The sequence below is a fragment of the Chamaea fasciata genome, unplaced genomic scaffold, assembly GCF_029207755.1.
Source record: "Chamaea fasciata isolate MVZ Bird 193981 ecotype frontalis unplaced genomic scaffold, bChaFas1.0.hap1 SCAF_13, whole genome shotgun sequence".
Taxonomy (NCBI): Eukaryota; Metazoa; Chordata; class Aves; order Passeriformes; family Sylviidae; genus Chamaea; species Chamaea fasciata.
In genome coordinates, this window is record NW_027094098.1 from 10,821,448 (window position 1) to 10,841,129 (window position 19,682).

General features: G+C 41.4%; 1 protein-coding gene across 1 annotated transcript in view; it reads right to left on the bottom strand.

Annotated features, from left to right (window-relative positions):
* Positions 1-1,455: 1,455 nt before the first annotated feature.
* The window catches only part of UROC1 (urocanate hydratase 1), a 36,805-nt gene continuing 18,578 nt past the window's right edge, over positions 1,456-19,682 (bottom strand). Inside the window, exons 10-20 of the mRNA XM_066195587.1 lie at positions 19,150-19,212; positions 18,786-18,965; positions 18,172-18,269; positions 17,853-17,925; positions 16,651-16,772; positions 12,021-12,091; positions 10,932-11,030; positions 10,402-10,501; positions 7,535-7,616; positions 2,351-2,450; positions 1,456-1,751 (exon numbers count right to left, since the gene is read on the bottom strand). Coding sequence (XP_066051684.1) covers positions 1,611-1,751; positions 2,351-2,450; positions 7,535-7,616; positions 10,402-10,501; positions 10,932-11,030; positions 12,021-12,091; positions 16,651-16,772; positions 17,853-17,925; positions 18,172-18,269; positions 18,786-18,965; positions 19,150-19,212 — 1,129 coding nt within the window. The 3' untranslated portion in view covers positions 1,456-1,610. The remainder of the gene's footprint in view (positions 1,752-2,350; positions 2,451-7,534; positions 7,617-10,401; positions 10,502-10,931; positions 11,031-12,020; positions 12,092-16,650; positions 16,773-17,852; positions 17,926-18,171; positions 18,270-18,785; positions 18,966-19,149; positions 19,213-19,682) is intronic.

Here is a 19,682-nt window from a genome sequence, read left to right on the forward strand (position 1 = left end):
ATAGCCTATTCACAGTCTCAGTTTCTCTGCAAGCAAGCAGAGGACAGATAAATTGAAGCTCAGCAAGGCTCAAAAGGGAGCTTTGCACTGGGATTGTTTATGGTTTCTGTGTGCTGGAAACCCTCTGCTATTTCATCCCTGAGAGCAACAGGCTGGTGTTTCACTGTGCCCTCCCAAACGTAGTATAAACCTCAGCCAGTTCATGTTTGTTAAGTGCTTGAGATCTGACTTGTAGCTGTTTATAGCACTCATACATATGGGTTCTGCCTGCCCCTACAGGCAGCCCAGAGTTATAAACTCCCAGGATGACCTTAAACATGGCTATACTGGTAAGGTTATGTCCTCTGGGCAATAAGGCTACTAGGACAAAAACAAGGTTCTTATGGTGCCTAGGATGTAGAGGTGAACATACTGGCAGGTACTCCAGTACTTAATAATAGAAAGGTGAAGAATTTGTGATAAATATTTCTTTAACATCTTGTCTGTATTTTCAACTCAGAATTAAGATGAGTCTATGGAACAGCTCTACATTCCTTGGTCCAAGATAAGCCATTGTATTTTCTGGTTCCTCTTGACAGAGCAAGAATCACCAGTGGTTTTGGGCTATGAAGATTAGAGTGGTTTCACATAATACCAATACCCTAGCTTTGGACCTAGTCCACTGTGATTATTAATAAGGTAATGCATAACATATGTCAAAGCAAAGGCTGTCAAATCTGCCTGACAACTACTCCCATCTCAATCATATAAATTGGCAATGTGGGCGGGTTTTATCCATAATGTAAAGCAATTCCAATCAACTGCAGATTGCACTTCACAGAAGGCTCAGTTTCAAGCAGATGCCAGACTCTCACTGTTCATCTGGAGAAAGACACAGTACGTGAACAGAGTAAAGAACTCATTTGTGATTCAAAATATACACTTCCCTTTTCTTAGCAGCAGAGGCAATGCAGAACTGCAGAGTGCCCACCTGTGGGTACCGTGGGCTCTGGCAGGGGTAGAGTTTCACAGTCCTGAGGACTGTGTGCTGTCCTGAGACTGCAGCTCAACACGTCCACTCTGCAGCAGCACAGGCAGGGTTCTGTGTGTAACACGCCTTTCCATTCCAAGAGGTAATGGATACAGTGCCAGGAGATTGAGTGACATTCCAGAGCAAGTCCACGGGGGGAAGGGACTGCTGCCACTGTGTTCATGTCAGAATGAAGCCCGTGTGCTGTGCAAGGGCCATGCTTAGCATGAGACAGGACAGCTAAGAATTACTTTTGTACACACATTAATTTATGTACTTTCAGGAATAAGTGACTGTTTTGTTATTGGGGTATTTTTTTCCATATTATTTCCAGGAAAAAATTCCCATTGCTTTCCCATAATGAATGGTTTCTTACTGCAAACACTGTTCCAAATATGTTGGTGAAAAGACTGTTCCTGGTGGACCTGTCACAAACAAAACCAGATTTGCCCCATTAATAAGTTAGAGAGGAAAAAAAAAAAAGAACTCCCATGGAACAGACGTTTGCAAGGCTTTTATCATTTGGCCAGAGAGCAAAACAGGATATCAAGGAAGCAACGTCAAATGTATCTGCAAGAGCAACACTGCGCTTGGAGTAGCACTAATGCTTCACGGCTTGCTCCAAGATGTTCTCATCCACCACCTTGTGAGGGAGAGTCACCCTCAGTGTGCCATTTTCCTTCATTGCCTGGCAGATGGTTTCATAAGCAAAGGCATTTCCCGACCAGCAGCGCCTGGCGACCTGTCAGACAACAGAATGAAGGTGTAAAAATCAGACATTTCTCTGGCCACATTCACCTTGCACCATATTTGCGCAAAAACACTCTCACCCAGCTCGTGACAATAAATCTTTCAACCCTCTGCCAGCTTTTAGTTTCCCTTCTGATTTTGCAAGTAACTTTTGTAATACTTCATTTTTAAGAGTAGTATTTGGGAAGATATGGTACTTTTCCATGCATAACGTTGGACAGATAAAAACTGGTAGAGTCAGGTACCTTATAAACTTACAAAATTCCCTCACCAAAAATAATTGTGCACATCATCCTAGCTCTGTAAAACTAGCACTAGCTTTAGATAACAGCATCATTTAAGCAGTCAATGCTTTTGTAGTGGGATAAATATTTTAAAAGGAAAATTTTTGAAAACTTCAATGCATTTTCAACTATGAAATCAAGGAGCCAAATTCTCTGCCAGCATGTAAGGATGAAATTCTACCAACAGCTAGAGAAATCATAAACCCGTTTTCCATCAACAAAACTCTAAGTTTTGATCTGAGCAAGCAAGATTCCCCAGATAAAAAAAAAAATAATATTAAAGTATACATATATGAGTTTTGCTTACTCCATTGGAAACATCCCAGCTAAGCATCATCTTAGCTCGTTCTTCAGCTTCCTTGGACCCATCCAAAACCAGGCCAAATCCCCCATTGATCACTTCACCCCTAAAAAAAAAGTAAGAGAATGAAATTTAAAAAAAAAAATCAAACCAATACCACAAAATTTACAGGAGTCACTTCGTGTAGTTGTACTGCAGATAGAAGGATGAGAATATAGAAATTATTCTGAATAAGGGACTATCACTGATGTTTTATACTTATTAAAAAAAAAAAAAAAAAAAGAGTGTTTAGCAGGCAAAAGCCTCATTTCCTGATCTGCAGCAAACCTAGTCCACCTTTCTTGTAATGCCCAGCTAGCATTCAGGATCTGCTCCAAGCAGGGATGCCAAAAATTTAACTTGCTTTGTATCTCCTGAGTCCTGCACTGTGTACTGGCTCAAAAAACAGGTGGGGAAAGGTTAATAGACCTGATGAACAGAGATTTACCTGTCTCAGGGTGTTTTTAAAGGTTAAGCTCCTCATGTTTGCTACACTACAGCTGCCATCTAGCCAGGATCGTGAGGGTGACAGTGTACTTACAGCAGCAGGCAGATGGATCTATTTATATTCTCTTGGGACAAATGACAGAGCATAAGCATTTTATTAAAAAAGTGTTAACCACCACTTAATGCACATCTGCCTCAATCATTTCCAAAACAGTCATTCATTTTGTATGAGATACAGAGATGTTTAAAGACATCAGTGCCAACTTTTCAGGAAGCAGACTTATTGGCAGAAGAAGAACAGAAATATGTTAAAATGAACAGATTATTCTTGGGAGAAATAACAGTCTGGTTTTAAAGGACATGGAAAACACGTAGAGCAAAACATCTTGTCTGACTTCAGAATCTGGCCTGCTCAAGCTCCCATTCCATGGCATATGGTGAATATGGATGCAGCTGGGAGACTAATCTTGCTGTAAATCTGTGAGTTCTGGCATTAGAGCTCAGCATCAGCAATACCTGAGGGACAGGGCATATCATACAACAATGCATGCTATGAGAGACTAATGGAAATCCTTAGAGGCAGGATTTTGTCCTCTGAGTTTTATAGTTAATATAAGTTTACAAAATTTACATAGAACAACATCAGACATGTCCATTAATCAGATAGGAATTGAGAGTCTTCCAGTCCAGGAAGGAATTGTTTCTTAATGTGTATGTTCCAGCAGTAACTTGAGCTCCTGAGGAAATAGGGAATCGAGGCTAAACTAGAGCCTCACAGACCTGAGATCTACTTCCTGAAACTAGAACTCACATTTTCTCAGTCTCAATGGAATGTTGTTACTCATGTGGTGTTAATTCCCTTTCTACTATTTATGTAGAGTACCTGTGTGCTAAGTAGGACCCTATCACAGAGCTCAGCAAGGAACACAGGGCTCCACATCTCACTGTCATCACACTACCATTCTCTGAATTCCCTTCACTTTTCCATTATCAGACATGTCAGTATTACAAACGCATTTTCTGTTGAAAGGCACAGTTTTCTTGAAAGTGACAGTTCTCACAGCAGAACATCACTGAACTAATTAAATTTTTTAACTGGAAAATTTGAAACAAAGTCATGTTTTCAATTGAGATGTTTGAATATTGTAAGATCTAACTCTTCAAAATAAAATTGTTATTTTTGATTGACACTGTCAATTCTTTTCAGCCTGGAATTTAATTCCCAGGATGTTTTTACTGTGTCAAGTCTTTCATTTGTTCTGCTCTTAGTCTCATCTGGGGATGAATGCAAACAGCCAAACATCTGTATTCCTTGCAAATTCTACTTCTTCTATGGCTCGTGTTGTTACTGTCCTCTCCAAAAGAGGGGACCAGACTGGATGACAGTAAGCGTCATTGTGCCAGGACCAGTTACTCCACCATCCTCTGCTGCTCCTGTGTACAGAGACAAAAGAACAGAGCACTCCTCTTTTCTGTCAGAGTTCAAAGCCACAGAAACCCAGACCTCTGGATTAGTATTTTATAAAGATATGTCATGTAAGAGGATGATGTTCTTTCAGTGGCAAAATTTACCTCTGCACACAGTATCCCACAGAGCATCCTTTGAAGATTGGGCTTGAACAGGGTGCATCTGATCTACTTGCACAAGGTAAATTTAAAGCTTTTCCATCGATTTCCATGGAGTTACTCCAGTGCAAACCAGAATCACTCACCAGGATCTGTTCTACTGTCTAAAATCCCTCCTACATTAAATGCCAGTGTTTGTTATGATGGATTTTCTAGCAAAATTTCTCTCTGCCTTCATTAGCATTGGGTCACATTTTCAGGTAATTAAAGAAACATGTGGCATTTGAACCTAAGCTACCTCCTATAATTTCCAGATGTCTCCTTCTCAGATGATCAAAGAAAACAAGGCCTCTCTCACAATCAAGATGCCACACTGTCCACAGTGCACATCGATTCTGCACTTCTGCCTTTGTTAGTGCAGGTTATCCAGGCTCTGTGCTAATATACATTCTCCTGCAAACAAACAGGCAGCAAAAAATGAATAACAATCATTTGCTGTAATTATAGTCAAGACTATGTTAATCTTAAGTCTCTCCCAGAGTACATGTGATGCAGATTCCAGCTAAATAAATATTAATCCTGCTTTTCCTGTTTGTCCTGCAAGGCTGTAACAGAAAATAAAGCATGTAAAAGGCACTTATGCAGTCTCAACGGGAAGACACAGCAGATCTGCCAGCAATTCCAGGCAAGCCCAGCCTCTGCAGGGAGAACTGGCAGCTAAAAACAGTGCAATTACCCATTTCTGAGCTCCCAGGGAAGAAACTTGCCAATGACAACTAGATTTCTCTCTAATCACACGTATTTTTGTTTATAAAAAAAAATAAACTTCCACTTTCACGTTTCCAAATCAGCTGATGATGAGTTTACCAAACATGTGGAGATTTCTTTATGGCAAAGTCAGGTGGATTTTTAGTGCTCCAGAGAGAAAACAAAACAGGGTCAAAAACTTAAAAGGCATCTATCGCTTCCAGGCAAAGAAAGCAAATTTTAATGGATGGGGGTTGCTTATCGTCTTTTGCCATTTTTAAATTATTCCTGTCTCTCCTCAGAGGGCAAAGGGGTGCAGCCCTTTCACCAGCCAGGGTGGTGCCACGTTAGTTAAGCCAAGCAGAGCCACCTTCCCGGGCTGGCTTTGGGGGCTCTCCAGGCCAGGGCACTTGATGACAGGACATGGACACCGCAGCTGAGCCTCAGCACGGTGGCTTGTTAAGGCTCTGCACAGACACACCTCAATTTCAGGTCCTGCATTCTTCACTGTGGCAGAGTAATTTAATCATAGAGGACTATGACTGCTCCAAGAACGAGATGAGCAGATACTGTTCTGCAGTGGCAAACCCCCAGGCAGCCATAAGAAATGACAAAGAGGAGAACCAAACCCTGTTTTTCCAGAAATATTTTGATTTTAGTGAATAGCCACACACTAATTTTCTGATGCGTTACATAAATTACAGCATAAATCTGCTCTGTCTTGTGGCAAAGTTTCTTTCAATGATGTAACTCCACTTACAAAACAATTAAAATTGCAGTGTCAGGGCCAGTGGTCAGGGCCAGTTTTCCAGGACTAAGGGCAGTCTCACCATTCAGCCAAGCTATCTTTGAATGGCATGGAGGGCTTAAAGTGTCCTGGAAGGATTTGCCTTAGGGACACCAGAAAGGAATAGGACCATTTGTATCCTTTGAATTAAGCATCTTCAATGCAAAGAACATTCATGGCATAAGCAATTATTTTAGTAATTCTAACAATTATAATTAGCATAAAAATATTGCAAATATTTTTCACAGAATGTTGTGAAAAGTAGTTTTCTTTGTTTGTATTTCATAAGCAGATATTTTAAAAGGTTAAACTCAGCTGAGGAAATTTAGACAGAACTTGTCTGCTGCTACTTCTGGAGCCTCAGACTGAGATGACCAGAGTAGGGAGACATTCTGGTATGTGTTTTTCATTCAGAATTATGGAAATTGTGAATGAAATGATGGCTGTGGGTCCTTATCACTGAAATCAGCAAAAGCAAATCTTCACTCCATGCGCTTAAGTCCTCAGAAAGCTTTCTTTTCCCATTGTTCAGTTTTGCTCTCTTGCACCTTTCTATGCAGTAGTTATGTTACAGAAATCAAAGGAATTAAGAGTACAGCGAGGGAGTTCTTCAGCTGACCTGAAGGGATATTTTCTAGATTCAGCTCATCCAGATGAGTAACAATTAAATATCATAAAATGTCTCTGAGGATAACATCTGCTACGAGTTCTTTGGCTTGTTGTTTTTGGCGTATTCCAGCACAATTTGAAACAGGGAAGTATAAGGGCTCACCACAGTACTTAACAGACGGTTGCCTCTTTTGATTGCTGATACCACCAAATGAAGACATAACTGTAAAATGGGAGAGGCTTTTCTGGAATATGCTGGAAAGTACAAACCAGAACTAAAGACTGCAGTGTGGCCAGGCTTTCCTACTTCCTGCATCTCTGCCAAGGCAGGTAGTCTTTCAGTGGCATATGGAGGAGATTAGTTTCCATCTCCCTATAGAATATTTCTTTCATTCTGCTTTTCAGTTTAGGCATGTGTCTTAATTCTGTGTGTCATGTGAAGGAGGTGTTCAATTCAGTCCTTACTTGGTTGTGGTCTTTAATGTGACCAGGCACGAGCAGGGAGAAAAAGACTGGGGCTGGCTCCTGAGCTGGTTTGTCTCATTGCACTTCAGCATGGGAGCATTTATATTGGGGTCCTAAGGTCACAGGTTTAAATGCAGCTTAAGAGGAGACCTGAACATAATCCATCCACTGACACTCTGGCTCTGCATGTGTGAAGACAACGCAGGATCTGCTCAAACAGACCACAGCAGACTGTCCTTGTTCATCAAATTAAGTTCTTCAAACTGTGCTGTAGCCAGTGTTCAAAACACTTCTTCTGGACATAGGAGCATTAATTAGAGAAAGAGTCATGCAACGCCATACTTTGCAAATTTGCTAATTTATCCTTTCAGTCCTTGATACCAAACCCATCCTTCCCACCATCACAACATAGTTCTCCTCTGGTACTACACGTCTTTTCAGCAGTTCTTGTCTCTCCTCCCCACACACACACACCCAGCAGTAGGAACAGGATTCACAGCCCAGCTTTAGGAACACAAACAAGCTCTCACCAGCCAACTCCACCCCCGTTGTGCAGCGCAACCCAGGTGGCTCCTCTGAACGAGTCTCCCACGAAGTTCTGCACTGCCATGTCTGGGAGGAGAGCAAAGGTGTTACTCATGGGCCACGCTCATTTTTGTTTGTGCTGCTCCTTCCTTCCACTGACACCTTCCCTGGGGCTGCAGGAAGGCAGGGTTGGAGGCAGGTTTAACTCACAGCTTCTATCACAGATACATACTGAACATCTCACTCCTGGGAGGAACAGGCAAGAGAGATTTGTCTGCCACTTTCTGCCCTGACTTTAGAGGTAACAAATTCCAGTTTTACTCTGGTTTGAGAGGACGGTGGTGATTCCTGCATTTGTGCCCCAACACAAGCAGCTGAAGGACCTGCCACTCTTCAGCTCTGATACACTTTTTCAGGGTGAAGAGAAATACAGTGCACTCCTTTGGGATACCTCAGTCATGGAACAGGCTGGACACATCCATGTCGTATGGATTCAAAATGGGCAGGACACCTGGGACACTACACACCTTGTGCTTCTCCGAAGTTTGAAATATTTTCAGATCAGAGTGCAGAGTTACCTCAGCCCTATGCAGAAAGCCAGCCTAAAGCTAAGGAGATGCATTTTGAGGACAAAGTTGGGATGAAAATTATACCCACCCCAACTCTCTGAACATGTGGGAATTTTTCCCTGAACAGGAACTGCTGAAACCACTAAGAAGGTTTGTCTATAAAAATCCTGAAAGAAACATAATTTAGCAAACAAATATAATTTCATTAATGCATTATTTCTACTGAATTGTTCACTAGAATTGTGTATACACACTTCAATTTGTGCTTAAGCATATACCCAGAGAGGTTCAAAGACGTGCACACAGAGGATAAGAGTAAAATTTACCGAAAACATCAGATTTCGTTCAGGAAAGATTCAATACAAAATTTGCCATATTTTTAACAGGAAAAATAAGAGAAAAACAACAATATCCCCACCAGCCACATCTGCAGACCCGCAGTTATGTGTCTGATGGAAAAATGAGTTTACTTGAGCGCTAATCTATGTTAAACCCTTTCAAAAGCTTCATTATGGCACCTTTTATCTGACATTATGTCACTTTAATAACGCAATTATCATAATTACAGCGCTGTCGAGATTGAATGGGAGAGATCTAAATCACCATATTCTCTAATGTACAGATTTTCTCCTCAGCCACCGGCCTGATACGAGTGGAGGTTGGACAAGGAGTGAGCTAACAATGCAATAACTAGCTGCTCCTTGGCTTTGATAAAGGTCACAGGCTGCAAATATCCATGCTGAAATACACTTTGCAGAGCAGCAATGACCCAGCAGGCTCAGGTACTTTGAAACAAAATGAGACAAACAAACTTTCTGGAGATGTCCCATGTGTTAAAGAGGAGCAAATTTCACACTAGCCATCTCAAAAGTTGTGTTAAAACAACAGGATACAAGGGAGAGAGGAAGATCTAAGAGGTTCTTTTATTGCCTCCAGAGGCTCATCTGGTCAAAGAGATTTAGGCCTGGTTTTAAAGACCAGTGATATCAGTGGGCAACAGGCTTTAGATAAGCCCTTGAAAAAGGCAAATGGATCACGTAAATCACAAAATGCAAAGAAAACCACAAAGCATGATGAGCAATGGGGTTTAACAAACCTTATTTCCATTGCCCTCTCCTGAGGTCGTTGCCTGATGATTACTTATGTTGCTAAGATGTAGACATTACTTTGAATTTCTGTCGTCTGTGCAGGTGCACCATTTTCTCTTAGCTTGTCAGAAACAAACAATAATCAAGGCATCTATCTATTTGACCTATTAGAACTAGCCAATGTGCTAAAAATTGTTGAAGTGGGACTGATGGACACAGTTAAAAGCCTCATTTCACCAGGAAATCCAATTAACAGGGAACTTTTCTCCTTAAAATTGAGCCATAATTTGGTTCTATTATGAATTCACATAATGGAAGCAATTCAATATTCTCAGCTTCCTCTGTCATAATTTCTCATTCTACAGCAGTAGATCCTCCAGTCTCACACCTCTTTGTGATTGTCAGTTCATGACATACAGAAACACCACTGGGCTAAGGCTATTACCCTGATTTCCACTTTACAGACAGAAAATTGAGGAAGATTCAGGGTTAAAGAGGGCTCAGTGCTTCATTCATTTTTTCCAGGTCTCCAACCTGATATTTCTTGGTTTTATTTCTCTAAAAGATGGTTTCACAAACTGAAAAGTAGAGTCTGGTTATCACAGATCAGGTGTGCAGATTTAAAGGCTCCTTTTTTAGAGGAAATCTACATGACTTGCCCACAGTCACACTTTAAGTGAACAGCAAGACCTGACTTTTATTCTTATTCCTTTATTATCAATATTCCCTTATGATCAGAAAAGTTCCTTTCAGAAACTCCAGACTGTTTTCTTGAGTCCTTGGGCAATGGAATGAAAACAGCTGAGAACCTCTTTCCTTTAAACAAAATATTTTTATAGACCTGATTTTGATCTTGTGGATTCCAAGGAAATATGGCTGTAATCAGATCACCTGTTTGAAATAGTGATATTCAAAATTAAAATTGAACAGAAGGCACAATCCTCTGAGACTGCTCTCCCTTTGTGTTCAGATACATCTGGTGCATTTTCATGGAATTTCCAGGAGTGTTCAGGACCTCTCCTATGTAACCAGCTCCACATTCGTGTCTCTATCACTGTTAAATCCCACAAAGCTTCTCAGGAAATCTGATTAATTGGGATTAAAGGGTGTTTTTTAAGCAAAAACATTTTAAAAATGTTGCATAAAAAAGCTATTTCTGTTTCAAAGCCATTTCCTTGCTGGCCCAGGCAGACAAGCCTCAGTTGTTCCACTGACCTGCACAAAAGGCTGATCCGTCGTAAATGTTTGACGTTTCTCTGAAAGGGCTGTCTGTCCCACTCACATCGTGGTGATCTCTGCTGAGGACTACTGGAGCCTGGAGAAAGCCAAGGACAAGACAGTGGAATCCTTCACAGATTGACACTGCTACTGAGGACCATTATCTGCTCAATTCACTTCTGTCTTAAGTCTCAATATTTGGAGCCCTACTAAGGAGTAACAGTCCCTGCTCTGTGCTCTCAGCAAATCACAGAATGATATGTTGTGCTTGTAGGTGCCCAAACAGAAAGTTTGGCAGTCTCATCATGAAAAATAATTTCAGAGAGTTTCTAAGCCCACCTCTCTCCGGTGACAGAGCACAATACTGCTGGCAGGCAGAGAGGACTGAGCTCTAACACAAACTGCCCCCGTGCAAATGACAGGCACTTCTGCTCTCACTGCTTGAAGCTTTCTACTTTCCCACCTGCCACCCCAGTCTCAGATATTAAGCACAATTATCAGGGCATGTCAAGACACAGGAGACAAACCTTAATCTTTCCTTCAGAAATGGCTCGATTAATAGCCACAGCAATAGACACACGACCCTTCTGATCAGAATATAAGATTCTGGCTTGAGAGCCAACGACCTGGAAAAGAGAAATGACAGAGGGATAAGGTTGTCTCCAACTGGTTTATCTTTAGGTCCCAGATGAATGGAGTCACAAGAGTGACCCCTTTCCTTCTATAGAAGAAAGTGCGGATTATTTCTTCACCAACATCCAGCTTCCAGAAAAAAAAAAAAAAAAAAAAAAAAAAAAAGAAAAAGAAAAAGAAAAAGAAAAAAAAAAAAGAAAGAAAGAAAGAAAGAAGAAATCCCTCTTTGAACTTAGTTTTATCTCCATTCACACAATCCATGAGATGTATTTCTGTATACAGCTGCTACTGTCCAGTAAATTCCAATTTTAACTCAACCTGACTGCTAGGCTATAATCCCCCTATCAACAAATCCCTTACCAACAGCTGAGAAGCAGAGGTTTGGAACTGGTGATGGTGGACTGGAAGAGAAGAGAAATGTGCCAAAGAATATCTGATCTGCACAGCTCTGCTGTGATTCCAGATTAGGAGAGCACATATGAGTTCTATAGCATCACTTGTTGGCTTCACAGGGAGAGCCTGCCCAAAAAGGAAAACTAAGGATGATCCACTGGTGTCCTGCTTCCCACAATGCGGAACGATGGCAGCTCTTCTGCCCTATCACCTGTTTTGGAAAGGGTTCTGGGAACTGCATGTGTGAGGAGCTTGGTCCACAGCAATGCCAAGAGGGATATTTTGAATAGCACTGTGAAAGAAAAGTGGTTACAACTGAGGTCGAGGGTGAATCACAGATATGTTTCACTCCAGATACAAGAGTAGACATCGCTGGATTATTTTAACATTTCCAGATGAGGAAGTGAAGGGAAAGAGCTGCTTCAGGTCAACCTAAAATCCTGCTGTGAAGAGAAGGGTTTCAACTGTCACCCCCAAGAGCTACAGACTATGTTTTCATTCCCATCCATTCCTGCTTTTCCCCCCAGCATTCAAGAACTGCATTCAGGACCAGGAGCAGCCACATCTGCTGCAGGAGGTTGTGCACTCACCAAGCTGTGCCTGCCGGCTTCCCGAATCCAGCGGATGTTGTCATGGTACTGCTGCTTCACAGATGTGCTCACTTGCAAGAGAAAACAAGAAAAAATACAGTTTGGAAATTAATGCAATATGTTCTAAATTTACTTTAATTCATCTGGCAGCACTAGGAAGTCACATTCTACTCTCAGATACAAGCACGCATATAGGAAATGCTGCATAAAGTCCTCTGTGCAGCTGATGCAGTAACTGCATCATTTATTTAGAGAAAGGTACAAGATGCCACTCAGGGGACAGCTGGAATGGTAACTCCCATTTGGATCTTCAGCAAACTAAACTAAACCTTGAAATATGGTTTACATGTACTGACCGTTTTTGGTCACCTGTTTTACTGCCTACTAAATGCCACTATATTACTAATTAGTAAATTAGTAGTTTCATCAAACTCCATGACATTGGGTACTGGAATCCAGTCTTGTACCATGTAGTGAATGACTCCTTCGAGGCAGCCGGCAGAAATTCTCAAAAGCAGCTCGCAACACACCCTTGAGGATAAGTTACACCAATGGACACCATATCTGGGATACAGATTTACAGCACAGCAGTTAGTCTCTACAACATGGTCCTTGGATGTTTTTGTACCAAGATAAAACTGAGGTCTTTTATCCAACAAAGAGATTTGTTGCCTCACATGTCTATGGAACAAAAACTGTGCATGAAAATTTATTATGCAGCAGATACTTTATGTATAAATCCACCCTACACCTTGTTTAGATGTATATGTTACCTAAGAAGACAATTATATTTAATAGGTTAGCATTCTCCAGCTTCTCTTCTCATTTATATCTGTCTCATTCCACCTCAATCAGCCAAACTGAAAAGGAATAAGAATGAAGATATTTCAAGTGAAAGACAGAGAAATATGGCACATATCAGTCAGATACCTGGTGACCTCAGCACAATCAGCTGCCTCCAAAGGCACAGCCCCATCTGTAGTGAGGAAGTCACAAAAGGGATAGGGGATAAGGAATGGGACAGAGGAGTAGTTTTACTATCCTCATTTAGGGGGTTTTGCAGCTCAGATGGGGTTACAGGGGCTGAAGAAGTTACTGTCTGTAAGCTCTTTCTCTGTGGTCTATGTCACATTACCCTACCCTGGGAGTCACACTCAGCTACCAGGGCTCAGCTGGCCTGTGACAACAGGCTGAGCCACAGTGACCTGTCCATGCAGTGGAGCTTCAAGTCAGTCATCTCTGCAGATGCCAAGACAGAATTTTCTCCATTATTTTCCAGCTCCCACCTCTTTTCATGGCAAATTATAATGCACAGATAACTTATGTTTCAAAGTCAAGCTGGAGAAACTGCACACTCCTAACTTGAAATTGTCCCTGAGAAGAGTGTTTGGACTACTGCTTCTGCACTAGGCAGTACAACAGCAGTTATGCAGGGTAAAACTAAAAAAAAGGAAAGAGGAAAATGTGAGAAGTTCACATTGAACCTGTGTTAAACACATTGTTTAAGGGAAATGAAAAATACGCTCATTCCTGCAGAGGCAGGCCTCCCATACCAAGAGCTTTAATGATCCTAAAAAGACCTGACAGTGCCTGAGGGGTTGGCTTCAAGTGATAGCTTCTAAACTCTGCAATGAGGATTAACATGTCAGCACTTCACTTTGCAGGGAGTGAAAGATGAAACAGCTGCTAGTGCTGTCCTAATAGGATTGTGCTGCAACTCAGAAGCTTTAAGGAAGCAGCCTCTACAAGGTAATGGGTAGTGTTACTAGGTTACTATAACAAGGGTAGGTTACTTAGGTTACTGTAGACGTGTAATGGGAGTTTTTTGGAATATCTCTAAAATACCCAACAAAACAAAACCAAAAAACCACAGAGAACGGGTTCCTTTCTATCACTTTTATAAGCTGTATCAGAGAGCACTTACCATATTTTATACTTCACAGTGCACAGACTTACAGACAAGATTTAACAGAAGAAAAGATCTACAGAATATATCCAGAAGAGAAGCCAGATGAGAATACTGGCTACAAGGATCTATCTCAACACAGCACATCTGTCCCTTCCAACCAGCTCCAATAAACAGTTGGATTTAGTCAGTTGCCCCTGGTGAAGTACTCCCCAGTGTAGAAATACTCCCTTTTATTTAGTCTTATTTCCTGCAATTGAAAAAAGTCTCACTTTTTCTTTTTCTAGAAGGACTTTAACTTTAGAGTAGCTCCATGCGTCTCATTTGCTGAACTGCTGCCTCCACCTTCCCATCCCAACAGGAATGTGTTTTCAAGTCAGGCAAGCAACTGTATTGCTTCTGGTATTTCACAGGCCCTTATACACACCTAGGATTTAAAAGATACTGGAAAGCATTGTTTACCCAGAGAAATTTTCGCTAGGACCACAGAGGCTGGGTCCCTTAGAGAGATTTACATTGCTATGTATCAGCTCAGCTTCAAACTACCATAGAGGTCCTAAATCCAAGTTACACCCCAATCATCAGTGCTGCATCTCTCATGCAAAGGCCCTCTTAAAAGCTCAGGTACCTTAGACGTAGAAGCAGATAATAAAATTACATAAATCTCACAAACTCTGAAAGAAATTCATCTCCACTAAAGAAAAAGCATGGTTAACAGGGGACTCAAGGCCAAGTTAACAGTTTGGACTTGGAATGCAACAGAGTTCAGCTCTGTGGAGTTTTCACTCAGTGTTTAGAACAGATTCTTTCATAAATTTCAAAGGTAGGCTTAGTTTTCAGATATGTATGTGTGTGAGGCTATCCAGACCCTAAAATCTGGTCCAGACACAGGCCTCATAGAAAGTGGACTGCAAATGGATTATTCAAGAATATCTATGCACGAATGGCTGTTTATTTTCTGATCAAATTCTGGGTTTTTTTTCTCTTTGAATCAAATTCCCATTGTCCTGCCAAATTTAACAACAAATAGAATAATAGCCTTGCCCTTAAGCCTGTTTTCACCTGTTGGGATTTTTTTATGTCATTTTTTTCATTTAAATTAAGAATATGCACACAATAGTTCAATGCTTTTTGTTTGTGCAAGAGACTCTCCAGCTTTACATTACATCTATGTAAACACCCACACACTCTTGTACACACAGTAACTGATTCATTTCCCAGTCTTGCAATGCAAACCATCCAAAGGTCATACAGTGGTTCAGTCCTGAGAGAAGATTTCTGGAAGCTGCAGTACATGACAGGAAAAAATACTGCAGATTTCTGAAGACAGATCCAACAGTATAGTAATGGATTTTGCCCTCCCTTCAATAAAGCCAAGGGACCAGGCTTAAAAGCATGGAAGTTTCAATATCCACAGAACAGAGTAGGCACTTCTGGGTTATTGCATTAAACACAACTCATGCACCAGTGGTGTTTCTTGAAAATTACACCTAAGGAAAGAACAAGAGAATAGACAGAACCAAGGACCTTGCAGGGTCAGACCCACTGCATGGACAATTCACCTCTTGGGAGGGAAAGGAGGCTGGACATCAGCCTTACATTATAGGAAGACAAGAGTAGTTTTATTCTAAATGAGAGACATCTGAACATGGTATATCCTTTTCAGAAATACTACCCAGGATCCTCCTGGTACTTATTGTCCCAGAACAAACAGGATAGCATTCAAAAATTTCACACTTCTATTTGTATTTCAATGCCTTTCATGAAATAAAAGAACAAATATTTCAATATTACCGGCGAAAAAAAATTATTATGCTCTTGATCTCAAAATATGGTTTGGATTTCTGATACATTTGCTTTTGATCTGGCGGAATTCTTCAGAATTCAAAGATTCTTTTGTTGATTCTGGAAAGCACAAACTTTGGCACTCAAAACAGAAGAGCTGAGGACTTCAGTGCCTGGGGACAGTGACAAGCCTTTGAGCCTGCTGTCTGGTAACTGCAAAGGTAGGCAAAGAAAGGAAAAGGGGTAGGGCCTTCCTCTCCATCCTGGGAGATGAGGATTAATGTTTGCTGACACTAAATTAGTTTTGTCTCAGTTCCTGTTCATAAGCAGGGGATATCAGAAATAGCCCAGTTTCAGGGATGTGGAAGAGTGCAATTCCTAGATCCTAGAGTAGCATACAGACCCATGCAGGTATTCCAAACTGGTTCCACCAGTCAGTAGAAATAGCTGTCAATCTATTAACAAATGACAAAAAAGATCTCAAAATTGTAATCACAAAAAAATGACACTGGATGGAGCACCACACCCAGGAAACATGGATTTCCTGCCACTGGTCTCCTCTAGAAAGACTCCCTAGATTTTCATGCCTCATTTACCTGTGAGACAGGGGCAAAGCAATTTGACTCCTTAAATTACTCTTGGAGACCTGATGGTGAACGATACTGATTGCGCTAAAGTTTCTAGGTGACAAAGTTTAAAAACACCTGTAACAAATAAAAAGGAAGGCTCTTAGCCAAAATTTGTTTGGGATCAACATCCATGGTGTTTTTATTTTTTACCTGCAGGCTACACTCCTACCAGGAGTTTAGCAACACTTCCTGCCTACATGGAACCTGGAAGAGCCTGCTTTCCATGTTTTCTGCCAAAAGCCAACACACATTTCAACTCTGGGTTTCCTTTTCTCTCCAAAAGGGAGGGGAGCACGGGATGATGCCTTACCTCCCTGACGTATGGAGTCTTCCAGCACTGACATGGCAATGGAGTCAGTTGTAGCCAGGTCCTGTGGGTCACCTGAGGTACAAACCCAGCGGAAAGGCCCAAATCCCAGGGAAAAAATGTCCCTGGGAAGAGAACATGTTTCATTAGGAGATAGTTGAAATTCTTTCCTTATTTATCCTGGCTGCTAGCAATGCTTTTCTTTCATTAGCTGGAGACGGAAGAATTTGAAACATTTTCAATGCACTAATCTAAACAGAAGCATCAAGGACCATTAATTGAGAAATTAAACAACGCTGTTTCATGCAGCCATCCATTGGTATATAAAAGTGTAGTCAGGCCAGAATTTTCATAGTCATGTTGGACAGTTCAATCAAGTGCATCATCAGATGAATTGCAGCTTTTCTTCTGTTTCATCAAATATACTCTTCCTGCTGCCTGGTCTTTGTGTCCTTAACCCAGGCTAACCCTGAGTGCATCTACACTGTCAGACAAGTGCAGGTTCTGACCGAGTGCCTGAGTCCAGGCTCATTTGCTGTCCACATTGTTTACATACAATAGTGAGACACGCTTCACTTGAGGGCCGGAAGAAAAGATCTAATCTGAGGGCCTTACTCTATGTTCAGGCTCTTATTCACATGGCATAGGCAAGCTAAGCATGAGTCAGAGGAAAAATGAGTTATAAATCCAGTCCCTCAACAGATGTCCTGAGCTCGGCTGTTTCTACAAGCAGTGTGTACAGTAAGGGTAAGAGGCACAGCTGGTGACACGGGCAGAAGAATGTCCTGTTTCCATCATACTTTTAACTTCAGGGCAGATATAAGGCTTGGATGATTTGGAATTGATCTCTGAATCTGCTGTGAAGAGACAATCTCTCAGTTTTTAGCACCTCGAAGTGAAGTTGCCTCTAGTCACAGTTTGAGGCTGTGACCTGGCTCCTCTTGAGCAGAACTGCTTAATGAAAATTCACACAAGAACAAAATGCAGCTATTCATGTAAAGGAGTGAAGAGTGTTGATTTGACAATGGCAAGCCAACACTAACTCTGGCATAACACTTGTGAGAGCAATTTTCCTACTGCTGTTGCCTCCTTTTTGATCATTTATAGTGCACTGTCAATCTGCACTAATCTCTGTAGTATTCTCCCACTGAACAGAGGGAGTCACAAGGTACTTTACAGCATACTCCCAACTCTGCCCAACATACCCCATGATGTGCTGAACATAGGAAGGATATCGAAATTCAGTTTTATCTGCTCCTTTTTTTGCAACATCAGCACCTACAAAAAAAATTTAATACTCAGTCATTTGATGGAGGAAATCTATAAAATGCAAAACCAGACTGCACAAAAGTTCCTATAAAGGTTGTACCTCAGCCAGGGAGAGGCAGGGGTCTCAAAGAACAAGAGAGAAAGGACTAAAGATTAGAATTATAGTGGCCAACCCCATCCTACTTAACATACACAGCCAGGAAGATGCGTGCAGAATTATCCTCATTTCCATCTACAATTCCAGGATCTACTCACCAGCTCTCTGAGCTTCCAAGAGAAAAGCATTGCCATAATCCCAGAAAAACATGCCCTTATCAGCCAGTTTGTTAATAGCAGCCACATGCCTCTTCAGACTGAAATAAAGAAGAAAACAGTTATTCTTGAGGTCAATGAAATATAAAAAAGAATAATATCATTAACTAACCAAAGGCATGGGAGGAGGAGGAGACAGAGGGAATGGAAAGGCCCCAGATAAATTCCAATATAAACCCACGAGACATCAATTGAGATGCTCTCAGTCTCTATAGTACCTGTTACCCCCAACTCTTGAAGTGATTTACAGTCGTTAAGGAAACTTCACTAAATAGCAAAGACATTTCACATCTTTCAGCAGAGCAACACAGCCAGCTCTGGAGATGAAAGCTGATAACAAAAACCAGCTTGCACAAAACTGCAGAACAGTTTAAGTAGTTCACAAAGCAAGCTGAGAAAAAAACCTGAAAAACAGAACATCACTGTTCTGGCTTCTACCTTGGCCCAAACCTCCCAATTTATCCTTTCTTTCCAGTGGTGGATCACACCCCGGGACTGCATCACTCGCAGAGCAACTAAACTCAGAAGTGAGGAAGATGTATTGTCACAAACTTTACCTCTCTTGCACCAGAGTCCGGAACTTCCCCGGGTTGGAGGAGAGGAGCTGCTTTCCCTCCTCAAAGCCGAGCTGCACTGGGTAGTACCCCCCGTTGAATGGGTTGTGACAGGAAGTTTGGTCAGACCCCAGGTCAACCAGCAGCTCTCCTGTCGTGTCCAGCTCATGCACCAATCTCTCCCTAGGGAGGACAGCAAAAGGAACACAAAGGGTGAAGATCCCCCTTCTGACAGCACCTTTTCATGAGCATCTAGAGTAATGTACTTAGCACTATACATAATGTCTCTTCCAAGTATGGGAACTAATTCCACATTGACCAAAGAGCCAGAGCATTAATGTACTCATTATCCATTCATACTACTTACCACAGATCTACCACATTCCCATGGTAACCCAAACTGAGGGCAATTTTATTCTTTCTTGCATCTCTAGAAAATAATAAAAAAGAGTGGTTGAAGAAAATGCACCTCATTCTATCCTGAAATGTACAAATCACACACAGAAACACCCCCCCCCCCCCCCAAAAAAAAAAGCGCCTGTATGTTGTTTTCAACACTTATCTCAGAAACAGATCTTTCAACATTTACATAATTTTTAATCACAGATTCCATGAAGCCTGGGTCATGCTGCAAGTGTAACATCAGTTGTAATTGCTCCATGCATATTCATGAAACTAAATGAAGACATATTTAACATATATAAATGATGTGAAGCATTAGTAGTCACTAATAAAGACTGCTGCAGCTTGGGAAGTTGGATTCATGTTCCAAAGCAGACCTGGAATAAGAAGAGGTGACCCTCAGCCCCTCCTATATGCAGACTACAATGGCACAGTGCAGAAGGATGTGAAGGGAGGGTTAGGAAGCAGAGATAAACTCACTGAGTTATTTCACATGTC